The 13,648-nt window shown below is 39.1% G+C and overlaps 1 protein-coding gene across 2 annotated transcripts in view; it reads right to left on the reverse strand.

Annotated features, from left to right (window-relative positions):
* The window catches only part of IMPACT (impact RWD domain protein), a 28,958-nt gene extending 17,742 nt beyond the window's left edge, over positions 1-11,216 (reverse strand). The window contains exons 1-4 of one of the 2 annotated variants that reach the window (XM_021686260.2): positions 11,126-11,216; positions 9,900-10,028; positions 8,681-8,733; positions 7,247-7,309 (exon numbers count right to left, since the gene is read on the reverse strand). In XM_021686260.2, the coding sequence (XP_021541935.1) occupies positions 7,247-7,309; positions 8,681-8,733; positions 9,900-10,028; positions 11,126-11,161 (281 nt within the window). In that variant the 5' untranslated portion in view covers positions 11,162-11,216. The remainder of the gene's footprint in view (positions 1-7,246; positions 7,310-8,680; positions 8,734-9,899; positions 10,029-11,125) is intronic. The other variant, XM_021686261.1, reaches the window with a different exon arrangement.
* Between the last annotated feature and the right edge of the window lie 2,432 nt (positions 11,217-13,648).

Here is a 13,648-nt window from a genome sequence, read left to right on the forward strand (position 1 = left end):
GTTTGTGATCGTTACCCTTACAAATTTATGTTTTTGTATGTAATTCTCTCCATTTCCTAATCTCATTCTATTGAATTCTGCCCACAACCATCACCAAAAATAGTAATACTAGTATATAGTGTTTATCTAGTGTGGACACCTACTATACAGAAGACAAGGAGAAGATACTGTTATCTCGCTTAATCCTCATGCCACCCTTTGAGGCAGGAAAATCATCCCTCTGAATATACATTCAAATTCAGATTTATTGTTGGAGAGGTTGTGAAAACACCTTGGAAGAATTTTCACAATAAGTAACTTTACCAAATAATAAAGAAGAAATTAAACCTTAACTCCCAAACCTCCACTCCACTGGCCCATGGCTTCCTGCAGAAGAATGTACAATAGCACTTCTCCCCAACATCAGTTACTGAATGCTTCCTTCTTCCCTAGCATTTAACAAGACTTACTGAAATCCAATGGAAGGAAGTTGCTGTGGGTGTGAAAGGTTTCCTGAGGAAAATGAAAATGACTCTTTCCCTTGGAATCCCAAATTCTATCACTAATGGTGGGGTTTTTTGTTTTGTTTTGTTTGTTGTTGTTATTGCTGTATTTGTGTTTTCTCTTTGTTCTGAGATTTTTAACTATCCATGAGGATTTGGTTTTCAAACTCTTGCCATCGCTGTAATGAAATCTCTCACAAAATCAGAAACACACTAAAACAGACAAAAGCTGAGAGTCCTCCTTCCTGTGCCTATCTGCCTCACACCCCACCCCCAACTAGTCCTGGAGGAAGTCTGCTGAATCCTAAGGACTCTGGCACAAAATTTAAAAACCACTCATTATAGAGGGAGATGCTAAGCTTTTATTTATGAAATTATATTATGGTAAAGTAGCTAAATAGAATATGTCTGGAACAAAATTTGTATCAAATTGAATGAAAGACCACCTTGAATTAAAAACTGATTTTCACAGAGATATTTTGTGAGTAACTATACTTAAATGGCTATTAGCCAATCCAGAATGATCAAAACAAAGTCAAGTTACTTGTGGCTCTACCTTTACTTGTGGCTCTTACTTTTGTATCTTAATTTTCTAATATTTATACTTGTTGATTTAAGGATAAAGCTACTCACTAAAATACACTACTAAGTTGTGTGACCTTAGACAAATCATTCAATCTGTCTGAGTTCTCATCATCTCATTTTCAAAATGACAGAATTGGATGAGATGATTCTTTTAATAACAACAAAAATAGGAGTTGCTATTACATGGTACTAATGTACATTACACAGATTATGTCATTTAATCCTCACAACAATATTATTTTATCATCCTTATTTTACAGATTAAAAAAACAGATTTAAAGAGGTCACATTACTTCAAAAACTGATTCTAGAAGCCTGACCAAGACAGCCTTAACCTCATCTTGGCTAACTTCAGAATGGCAGAACTTCCTGACTCTAGGCCCTGATTTCCCCTTTCTTAGTGCATTTTCTTTAGAAAACTTGTCGTCATAAATTCTTTTCTTGCTCCTTAGGAATATATGGACATCTTTTTAGAAGACTCTTGTCAGTTTTACAACCTAGGAGTGTCTTTCTCAAGGACCTGGGAACCATCCTTTTGAATCGAGGAAGACGGCATCCTTTCTCCCAGTCTCTGTGGGATTGGAGGAGCCTAACTTCTGATGAGCAACAATTAGCAAACACAGATGGCCTAATCACAGAGAAACACATCTGCAAATTCAAGAAATAACTTACTGTGCTTACACAGTTCACTGATTAACCTTTCCTCAACATCCTCATCCTAGCCCTTACAAATTCTTCTGTTGATGGGAATGCAAACTGGTGCAGCCACTGTGCAAAACAGTATGGAGGTTCCTCAAAAAATTAAAAATAGAACTACCCTACAATCCAGGAATTGCACTACTGGGTATTCACCCAAAGAATATGAGAACACTAATTGGAAAGGATATATGCACCCTATGTTTACTGCAGCATCATTTACAATAGCCAAACTATGGAAACAACAGATGTGTCCATCAATAGATGAATGGATAAAGAAAATGTGGTTTACATATAAAATGGAATATTACTTAGCCATAAAAAAAAATGAAATCTTGCTGTTTGCAACAACATGGATGGATCTAGGTAGTATAATGTTAAGCAAAAGAAGCCAGTTAGAGAAAGACAAATACCATATGATTTCACTCATACGTGGAATTTAAGAAACAAAATAAATGAACAAGGGGAAAAAAAGGGAAATCAAAGTCTCTGAACTATAAAGAACAGATGGTTACTAGAGGGGAGATGGGTGGAGGGATGGGTGAAACAGGTGAAGGGGATTAAGAGTACGCGTATCTTGATGAACACTGAGTAATATACGGAACTGTTCAATCACTATATTGTATATCTGAAACTAATATAACATTGTATGTTAACTACACTGGAATTAAAATTTAAAACTTTCTCCTGGCAAGGGAAACAAAAGCAAAAATAAACTCCTGGGGCTAACATCAAAATAAAAAGCTTCTGCACAGCAGAAGAAATAGTCAACAAAACTAAAAGGCAACCTATGAAATGGGAGAAAATATTTGCAAATAACATATCTGATAAAGGGTTAGTATCCAAAATATATTAAGAATTTATAAAACTCAACACCCCAAAAATAAATAATCTAATTTAAAAATGGGAAAAGACATGAACAGACATTTCTCCAAAGAAGACATCCAAATGGCCAAAAGACACATGAAAAGATGTTCAACATCACTCAGTATCAGGAAAATGCAAATCAAAACTACAATGAGATTATTGCCTCACAAGTCAAAATGGCTAAAATCAACAATATAAGAAACAAGTGTTGGTGAGGATGTAGAGAAAAAGGGACCCTCCCGTGCTGTTGGTGGGAATGCAAACTGGTACAGCCACTCTGGCAAACAGTACGGAGGTTCCTCAAAAATTTAACAGAATTACCCTATGATCCAGTAATCACACTACTGGGTATTTACGAAAAAAATACAAAAACACTAATTCAGAGGGATACCTGCACCCCTATGTTTATAGCAGCGTTATTTACAATAGCCGAATTATGGAAACAGCCCAACTGTCCATCGATAGATGAATGGATAAAGAAAACGTAACAGATAGAGTGAGCGAGCGAGAGATGCAGGTATTCCCCCACTTAACAAAAGTTTGCGTTATGCCATTGCACTTTTCCAAAAGACCTACACTGGTAGCTGTTTTCACTAACCAAAAGAAACCTGAAGAGGATTTTCACTTTTACGAGAACAGCCATTACTATACCAAAAGTAGGTCTTCCATAAAAGTGAAGAGGTGTAACTTGAACATTCAGAAAGTGAGGGATACTCTTTCCCTTATGCCAGTTTGGCAATTGAAAGGGTTCATGGGAACGCTCCACTTTTAGATAGTGGGGAAAATCTATACTACCAAAAAAAAAAAAAAAAAAGTTAATCCATTTCCTTTTCTCTTAAACAACAGCAATTACTATGATGTTCTAGGTATTTTAAAATCTGTCATTTACTTTTTGCTTTATTAACATAGTTATTTTCATATATTCAAAATATCCATACAAAATATATCACTAAAAATAAGGTATGGTAAGCCAATTAATCTACATCTAATCAATGACCAAATCCTAGCTTATATTCTTCAGTATTTCTTTACTGACCATTTTTCTCCATCCACCTTCTTGTTGCCTTCATAAAAAGGCCTCCACCATCTCCCTCCTGAGTTAATGACTCACTCTTCCTGTGGTGGCCCTTCCCTCAAAACCCCTCACAGCCCATCTCTCACATTGCTGTACAAATCTAATTACATCACTCCCCTGTGTAAAATGCCTAGAGCCTACAAGATAATGCCCAAACTTCTTTCCCAACTTGCAGGTTCTTTCTTCTTATCCCTACCTAATTTATATAGCTGGCATCTTAAACTATTTGCTAAACTTTAAAGATGCCAGGTTGCTTCACACCCACATTACTTTGCCTATGCCATTCATTCTACCAGAAAACCTCTCCCCATTTGATTACCTGGCAAACACCACGCTCAAAGGTCTCCTTCACAGTGGAACCCTCCTTTCCAACCTCATCCACATGCCCAGAGATTTGTTGCTAAGACCTCTAAAAAATGCTACTACAGCACTTGGTTCAAACCTCTCAATAATTATGTCATTGTATTGTATGGGTACACATTTATCTTTATTTTTAAATTTCAAACTCCTAACAGAGTGTCAGCATATAAGAGATACTCAGTAAATGCTTACTGGAAAAACTGTTAGTTTTCTGACTTCTTCCTTTCCTACCTAAGAGGAAACAAACCATAGTTCATCTGCTTGTCTAGGCAAAAATAAAATTTTGCATACAAAATGATGCTAATATGAAAGTCTCGATAGTGTTACAGTATTTAGAATATAATGAGACTATAAACGTTAAGAACTATATTCATACATTTACCTCGTTTCATTTTCAAAGACCAATAATATTTTTCAATTTGCTGCCCCCTGCTGGAATTATGGAAAAATTATTAAAGGCTGTCACAAAAACTTTTAAAAAGTGTTTAGGGCGCCTGGGTAGCTCAGTTGGTTAAGTGTCTGCCTTCGGCTCAGGTCAAGATCTCAGGGTCCTGGAATCAAGTCCTGCATCAGGCTCCCTGTAAATAAAATCTTTAAAAATAAATAAATAAATAAATAAAAATTAAAAAAAATAAAGAGCGTTTATTTTTATTTAGATCACATGTGTGCAAATAATGCCATTGGATAGGGGTTATTCAAGAACTTTTAGTAAGCAAGACAGTATAAATCATATTCTTCTGTTGAACAAACTGTCATTTCTGACCTTTCATAATTCTCAAATAGCTCAACTGAACTAGTTAGGGAAAACAGTAAGTTGGTTGCGTACTATGGGACGGTATCTTAGTAAAAGGGGGGCTTTTTGGATTAAAAAAAAAAAGGCAGATGGGAAACCATTTCTAAATACATGACGTTGTGCATAGGTAGAAGAAAAATCTAACTGACAAATATGATTAACATGATAGAACCCAAATAAGGGAAGATTTTCAAGAAAGAGGAACTTCAACACCAGCAAAAGTTCCAGACGTCAAGTAAGATAAGAACTAAAAAATGACCATAAGAGGGGTGCCTGGGTGGCTCAGTTGTTAAGTGTCTGCCTTCGGCTCAGGTCATGATCCCAGGGTCCCGGGATCAAGCCCCACATCAGGCTCCCTGCTCAGTGGGAAGCCTGCTTCTCCCTCTCCCACTCCCCCCTGCTTGTGTTCCTATCTCTCTCTGTCAAATAAAAATTAAAAAAAAAAACTTAAAAAAAAAATGACCACAAGATGTATAATTACAACATCATTGGTGAATAAAGTTGCAGTATATTTATCCTACTCTATTTAAGGAGGGAGATAAATTGGTAAATAAGCATAAATAAAGGATTAAAGAAAGAAGTTTGTTTGGGGGCATAAAAGTTAGAGTGACCACTAAACTTAGAGAAAGTTATCAGAAAACATTTAACTGAGGAAATAAATAATACTTATATGTGCAGGAATCTCTAAATGGGGTCATCCTTTATTGATATATCTAGTTCTTGGTTACCTTCAGAGTCAAGTGTAAAACTGGAGACTCAAGGAAGACCACAATTCCTCTAGGAGGGAATAAACAGAAATCAATTCCATAAAGACTTATCATATTTTAATTAAATATTTTGGGAGGAAAAGAAACCTGGCTGAGATCCCAGGGATACAAAGGGGGTCCTCTCACTGTAACAAATGGGGTGGCCACTTAGAACATATAAGACAATCTTTACCAGTTCCTGGATTACAGTAAAACTGATATTCCAGAACATTATTTATTTTACTAGATTAATATATCTCACAATACCTCTGAAACAAATAGTACATTATATGTTAAAAAAAAAAAAAGAAGAAGATAGCAGGAAAGGAAGAATGAAGGGGGGAAATCAGAGGGGGAGACGAACCATGAGAAACCATGGACTCTGAGAAACAAACTGAGGGTTCTAGAGGGGAGGGGGGAGGGGGATGGGTTAGCCTGGTGATGGGTATTAAAGAGGGCATGTACTGCATGGAGCACTGGGTGTGATAGGCAAACAATGCATCATGGAACACTACATCAAAAACTAATGATGTAATGTATGGTGATTAACATAATAAAACATAATAAAAAAAGAAAAAATATATCTCACAATAATTAATTCAAATCACAGTCATCTACTCTTGACTACTGCATTAGCCTCCTAACCAATATCCCACACGTCTATTTTTGCTCCCTTCCAATCAGTTCTCCGCACAGAAACAGAATGGTGTTTTTTAAATGAGAATTTTATCACGGCGTCATGCTACTTAGAAGCCTATGCTTTCCGCAGGTCTCAGAACAAAGACAACAATCCTTAACATGGCCTACAAGACTGCGCATGACCACCCCTGCTCATCTCACCAGGTCATTTTCCCACCATGCTCCCTTCTCTCCTCTCCTCTTCCCACTTCATACCAACAGTCTTTGTGTCTTGAAATGAGCCAAGCTCCTTGACATAGAGCCTTTGCACATGATGTGCCTTTCACCAGAGTTATCTTCACCTCACTAACCCAGCTCTAAAGTCAAACAAGCCATCCCTGACTTCCTAGACTAGATCAGGTCTTGTTTCAAACTCAGTTAGTACTGTATATTAATATCTTTCTTTTACAAAGCTAATCAGAGCTGCAGTTTTATATTCATTTTATGATGTTATGAGTAATCTCTCTCCCACCAATAAGTTCAAAATGCCACAAAAGAGGGACCATTTCTGTTTTTGCTAACTATGTGTACCCAGGACCTAGTACAGTGCCTGCCATGTAGTATTTGTTGGTTGAATGAAAGAGTGAAAAATACAGTGTATCAACAGACTCTCATTCTTATGACCTAATACAAGATTCTGCTACAACCAGTTTCATTCAACACAGCCTGTGAAAATACCAAAACATGAGCAGTATCTCTGAGTTTACTTTCACAATCTGGTGTTTTTATAGCTATTAGTTCTGAATTATTACTGTATTTTTGTATCTAAGTAGAAGTCATATTAAATGTCTACATAAAATTATATTATATAAGCAAACTTTCAAGGACTCTTCAAATGCATCCTTTTTGTTAATGGAAATGCAGTTTAACAAAAAGTTTAGAAAAGGCCTTAACATATTACAGTTCCAACAAAAGCCCACAATAAAATCACGAATAGAATTTTTTTTAATCACCTGTTACTTACATATATATTTCCTCAAGGCTATTTGATAAATCTGCACGTTCTTGCCCTTTAAGCCAAGGAGCACTAAGATTAAATAAAACACAATGAAGAAGACTATTCAAGGATTGTGTTTGTATCTCAAACAGAAATTACTGATTAAATTATAAATTATTTAACTTTTAAAAATTATCTATTTTCATTAAAATAGATAATTATTAGCTATATTGTACAAATCTATACAGCTCCAAAATGCTTTCATTGGCATTAACTCATTTTGTCCTTCTAGGAAACACGATAAAGACAACCCCAATATTATTCAAATAAAATATGGTTTTAAAAAACAGAGGTGAGTTCATTGGATATCATAAAGCTGTACAGGTTTACATAAGTGGCAGAACAAGTTCCAGAATCCAAATTTCCAGATTCACAATATTTGCTACACTGTCAGGAGTTCCAAATTTTTTCTAAATAGTGTCTCAAGGGGCACCTGGGTGGATCGGTTAAGCGTCTGCCTTCAGCTTAGGTCATGATCCCAGGGTCCTAGGATCAAGTCCTGCATTGGGCTCCTTGCTCAGCGGGGAGTCTGCTTCTCCCTCTGCTTGCTGCTCCCCCTGCTTATGCTTTCTCACTCTCTCTTTCTGACAAATAACTAATTTAAAAATCTTAAAAAAAAATAGTGTCTCAAAAACAACTTTAACAAATACAGTGGTTGCCACATGACTGTAAAAATATATATTAACTTTTCCTGAAAAGGAAATTTATGTTTACAAGCATTCTAAAATTATATTTATCATTTCCAATAAATAAAAATTAAAAATTACAGAACCATTATTAATAGCAAATTTTATTGCTGTTTTAAAACACAAGAAATTATCCCACTGGTAGGTAAAGATTTCAATAATTGAGATTTAATGGAATTCTGTTCACACAAGTTTATACATCTTAATAGCCCAAGTGGGCAAAGCTGATCAAAGATTACTTGCAATCAACAGGTCATGACTCATTAAGATTAAGCTTGGACTGCTAAGAAGCTGGTTCTTCCACAACAAGGGGCAGGGAGAAGCACCAAGGGTAATTCCCGGAAGGCAAGCAGTCTTAGGCAGAGGCATGTCCAGGAACTGTGGCTAAGTCAGCAGAACCAGGTTAGGAGAAACTCTAGATTACCAGGTTGTCTAAAGATTTCTCTCCCTATCTCTAAAGACAATCAGTAGGGATTTTATACCTGTGAACCCTGTGATTCTCTCTTATCTTAACCCTGTGACATTAAGTACATATGCAATGTGTTTTTATATAATTTAATTTTTTATTTAAATGCTCTATACCAAGTCCAAAAGGTGTTCTAAATTTCTATATATATTTTGATAAGAAAGGTATTTTATATAAACACAATATACAGGATAGAGAAATAATCTTTAAAAAGTACAATCTTTTTATAAAAATATAAATGTAGCTTACTTCAGTTGATAAATAGGTGGAGCTGTTCCTGGGTATTCATTTGGTAGCATCACCTGTAAAGCAGTTTAAAAACAAATCTGTTTATACTTCATCATGGCTCAAAAATAACAATATTTATAAAGCTAGTCACTGGACGAATTTCTTACTTGTGAAACTAAAAAACAAAACCACTGTTCTGTTCAATCTCAGGAGAGAATGCCCTCCTCATATTTATACCTACACATTAAATATGTTGTTAATGATGCTAATTTTTTAAGAAAGAGCACATTATTTGCAGAGAAAGCATACAAGCAATGAAAGTTAGGAAATAAGGGTGGGGAGGAGAAAGATGAAAGGAAAAGAAAATGGAAATCGGGGCATTATTCCCTAACCCCAACTGAACAGAGTGGCATTAGAGCATTTTCTGAAGAAATACTCCCCAAAATCCTATTAAATACTGTTAAACACATTAAATACATACACATTTGTTCTCAAATCAGTATTATTATAAAAACAAACACTGGCAGAAACTTTTATGTTGAAAGTACATGCAGTCATCAAAGAATAAATATTAATACAGAAAGCCACACTTATCTTGTCACTTACTTATCTTAACCACAACTGATTCTATTAATAAAGAAATAAGCACCTACTTTATGAAGCCTTTTAAAATTACTAACCTATTTCTCCTCTTTTTTTTTTTTTTTTAAAGATTTTATTTATTTATTTGAGAGAGAGAGAATGAGAGACTGAGAGCACAAGAGGGAAGAGGGCAGAGGGAGAAGCAGACCCCCTGCTGAGCAGGGAGCCCAATGTGGGACTCGATCCCGGGACTCCAGGATCATGACCCGAGCCGAAGGCAGTCGCCCAACCAACTGAGCCACCCAGGCGCCCCCTATTTCTCCTCTTAAATGTTAGCCATCTTTCCAGGTTTAGACCCTCTCCTATTAAATGGACAGGACAATGAGAGGAAGCGAAGCTCAAGCCTGTCACTGTACATTACAAATAATTAAAATAACTGGGATAGGAAAGATTGAGACTATCAATTGAAGCACGTCTTGGGAGTGATCAGAGATTTAATTACCCATATGTTTAGACAATCAACCATTAACAAAAGCCAACAACAAAAAAAGACAATTCAGAAATCACACAATAGTCATTAGAGGAACACAGTATTAGTCAATCATATAGAGTCCATGTTGTAACTGGAAAATGGCTATAGAGAAGGGGGAAAAAATACCTGCAAGCAAAGTGTCCACTTGGGGTCATCTATATCGTCGCTAATTCTAATACAAAATATTTTGGCACAGTCATCAATGACACACCATTCTTCGCCATAGATAGCTGCCATGGCTTCAATTTCCTCATTCTGAAAGTTGATGGGAGGACAAGTCAATGAAGGTACATGCCCTAAAAGCCTGAGTTTTCTTTCCTCCTTTATAAAGTATTTGCATTTAACATCACTAGCCTGGATGAAGGATCCCTGAAAGAACACTGCCAAACGGTCTTAACAGCGGGTCACCGTGTTCTACTCTATGGGTGGTTTACAGATACTACAGTAACGACTTACCAGCCTTGCTATTCCATCACTGTGCTTTTGGCCGCCACTGAGCCAAATATATATGCACTCCCGTACCCTATAGCAAGACTTACAAGTGTAAAGATAAACACATATTCTCTGCTTCACCTTTTCTAGCAGGTAATCCTCACTCCCACTCCCCAGTAGCGTTGCTGCATACTAGCCCTATATTCCCACTCAGTATCTCCTTCAGTTTTGTTTTGTTTTGTTTTGTTTTGTTTTGGACTAGGGCACAGGGCTGGGTGGTTGTTTTGCTGTTTTTTGGTAATCAAACCCTAAAAACATTTCAGAAATCATTCTTTTGGTTTGGGGTTAAAAAAGGAAAATAATAGTATCTAAAAGTGAAAATGGGAAGCAAAGTATGCAACTTTTTATCATCTCATTTTGTCCTCACAACCCAGCAGGAAAAGCTTTAAGAGCACCCATGTGAGCCACGCACGGGGGGAAAGTTCAGTATCAAGAGGAGTAAGATCTAGGGGGCCCTCAAGGAATTCCAGGATCTGTGTTATCATTGCCCATTTTGCAAAGGCAGAAGAAACCGGGAATAAGTAGCTTGTCCTAGGTGACCCGGCGGCGACAGGGCAGAAAGCTGAACCCGGATTTGTCTCCGGCCCGGTGCTGCTCAGTCGCGTGCTGATGGTTGACGATGACACCGTCCGAGGCAGGCCGAGCCTGCCGAAGCCTCGGGAGAGGCCGGTCGGAGGGCGATCGGCGAACAAGCCCAGATAAAATGGAACGCGGTGCAGCAAACGGAGCACCCGGCGGCCCAAACGGTGCCGGCGGGAACGGGGGCGGCCCCGGGCAGAGGGCCCCTCAGCGGAGGAGGCCCGGGGCGGCGAGGCGACGCCGAGCCCAGCCTGGAGGTCAGCGCCCCGCCGGGCCCTCACCTGCCTCTGGTCGCTCCCTGCGTCCCCCTCAGCCATGTGGCCCCGGGAGCGGCCAAGCGGCTGCCGCCAGCCCAGGTCCGGAGCGTGGGGGCGGGGCACTGCGGCGGCGAGCGGAGCCCGGGCTGCGGCGCGGTGCGACCCGGAACCGCAACCCGGGCCGCGCCGCGCCACCCGCATCTGCTTCCGGGTTGCGGGCCAGGTGATGAGAGGGGCTCTAGGCACCCGGGGCTCCTCGCCCTGGTCTCGCGCCGGCGCTCTCTCCGCCCCTTGGCGGCGCCGGGGGAAGCTGTCCCGCGAGAGAGGCGGCAGGAGGCCTTCTGGGCTGCGTGTCCTGGGAACTCCGGGGCTGGGGGTTTCAGCTTGCCCGCTGCGGCCCCGGTACCCCCGGAGCCCTCGGGAGACGTTGGGGGAGTCGGGTTTACCGCCACGTCCCAGGGAGGAGCTCGACCGCAGTCCACAGCCCAGACTCGTCTTTGCATTTCAAGGCAGGGATTTTTTTTGTTTTTTGGGTATTTAAAAACGTGTTTTAAGGGATTTTGTCAAATCTGGGCAAGAATGGGTTTGATTTACCAAAAGCAAGAGAGCAGAAGGCATTTTGAAAGCGTGCGGGAAAACTTACCCACTCACTGTTGTATGCCGATAGCTTTTGGGGTTTTGGGGGGGGGCGTTTTGTTTTTGTTTTTGTTTTCTTTTAGCGTTCTTGGACATTTTGCCTGAAAGCAACTTTAGGTTATTGTTTCATTATCCAGAAAATTCGAATCAGTTCGCGACAGTTATTCTTCACTCGACCCCCTAACACATACATTCCAGTACACTGGTTGTGAATTATATGGATGCCTTAATCAAGTCACTTAATCTCCTCGTGCCTCACTTTCTTCACACACAAACAGAAACTGAAAATACTACCTCTGTCCTCTCTTTTGTCTTCCTTAACCATGGTCATATTTTAATTCCCCTATAAAACTTATAGTGCACTTGAGGGTGCACTGTTGTGTTTTTTTTTAAGATTTTATTTATTTGACAAAGAGAGACACAGTGAGAGAGGGAACACAAGCAGGGGGAGTGGGAGAAGGAGAAGCAAGCTTCCGGCTGAGCGGAGAGCCCAATGCCAGGCTCCCAGGATCCTGGGATCATGACCTGAGCTGAAGGCAGGCGCTTAACCAACTGAACCACCCAGGCACCCCAAGGGTGCACTGTTTAAATACCTGTAAAGAATTCTGCCCAAATTACTTTGAGGGGATCTTAGTAAGCCTTGCGGATTTATTAATTCAACAGACATGTATTAGGTTTTTGTGCTAAGCTTTCAAGATGCATTGTCAGACATCATGCATTGCCTTGAAGGAGCTAAGATGTGGAGCAACAAAAGTAAATCAAGATTATAATGAACTAGAATTGTGTCCTATTGTGTTAGCACAAAGAAAGGCTGTCCATCCAAATTTTTTTGGGCATCTTGTTCCAGAGAATGCTTGAACTGAGTTATAAAAGAACAGGTACATGTTAGTTAATTGAAGAAGGGGAGAGTGGTTGTTCCAGATGGTGAGAAAAATATTGGCAGAAAAATTGTGGCCCATTTAAGGAAGTCCATGCAGTTCATTGTCTCTGACATCATAGCGGTTAACCTCCTCTAGTCACATAGCTTGCATAACACCTTTCTGATTGTCTCCATAAATCTGCACATGGGCATCATTTTGGTTCCAAAAGAGGGCATGGAGGGCTTTAGCCCTCTGTGATGTTAATCACATTTCCTCCAATTATTTCGTTTGGACAGTGTATTTTTCTTCATCTTGAGCTAAAACAGTTTCAAACCCCTCCTTCCAACCAAGTTGGGCCCCAAAGTCCGTGATGCAGCCAGTCTATCATGGTATTTCTCTACTAGGTGGGGAATTTGCCTGTAAGTGCGGAGGGGTTTGGCCACCATGCATTTCCAGGTTGCCTGAAACAGCAGTTAGCATCCTAATGCTACCTAGGTGTCCATCTATTGTTAAACAGCTTTCTTCCTTTGCTCTGAACTCTTCCTTTATTGACCTCTTCATATTTCTTACAGTTTCTATTGCATAAAATAGTGGTTTTTACAGTTTTTAAAAAAAAGCCATAGAATCCTTTCTCCAATAAAAGCTTATGTAAAACAAGTTAGGTTGTTGTGGCTGAAATAGTGGTGATGAGCCTGAAGTCCCAATTACCCAGCAACCCTCCTTCCCTCCCAGTGGCCCTTCAAAGACTTTAAGCCCAAATTTGAAAACTATAAAAATATAACCAAAAACAATGCACAGCACAACTTAACCTTCTAAACAAAGCACACTATATCCAGTTTATTATACATAGTACCTCTTTTCTCACCAAATATCACAGAAACCCAGTTTATTTACCTTTTACAGATTACACCCATGATTTTCTACAACAGTTGGCCCTTGAACAACACGGGTTTGAACTGCAGGGGTCCACTTACTGGCTTTTTTTGATACAGTACAGTAATGCAAATGTTTTTTTCTCATGATTTTCTTAATATTTTCTCTATCTTTATTG

Source organism: Neomonachus schauinslandi, chromosome 14, assembly GCF_002201575.2.
Source record: "Neomonachus schauinslandi chromosome 14, ASM220157v2, whole genome shotgun sequence".
NCBI lineage: Eukaryota > Metazoa > Chordata > Mammalia > Carnivora > Phocidae > Neomonachus > Neomonachus schauinslandi.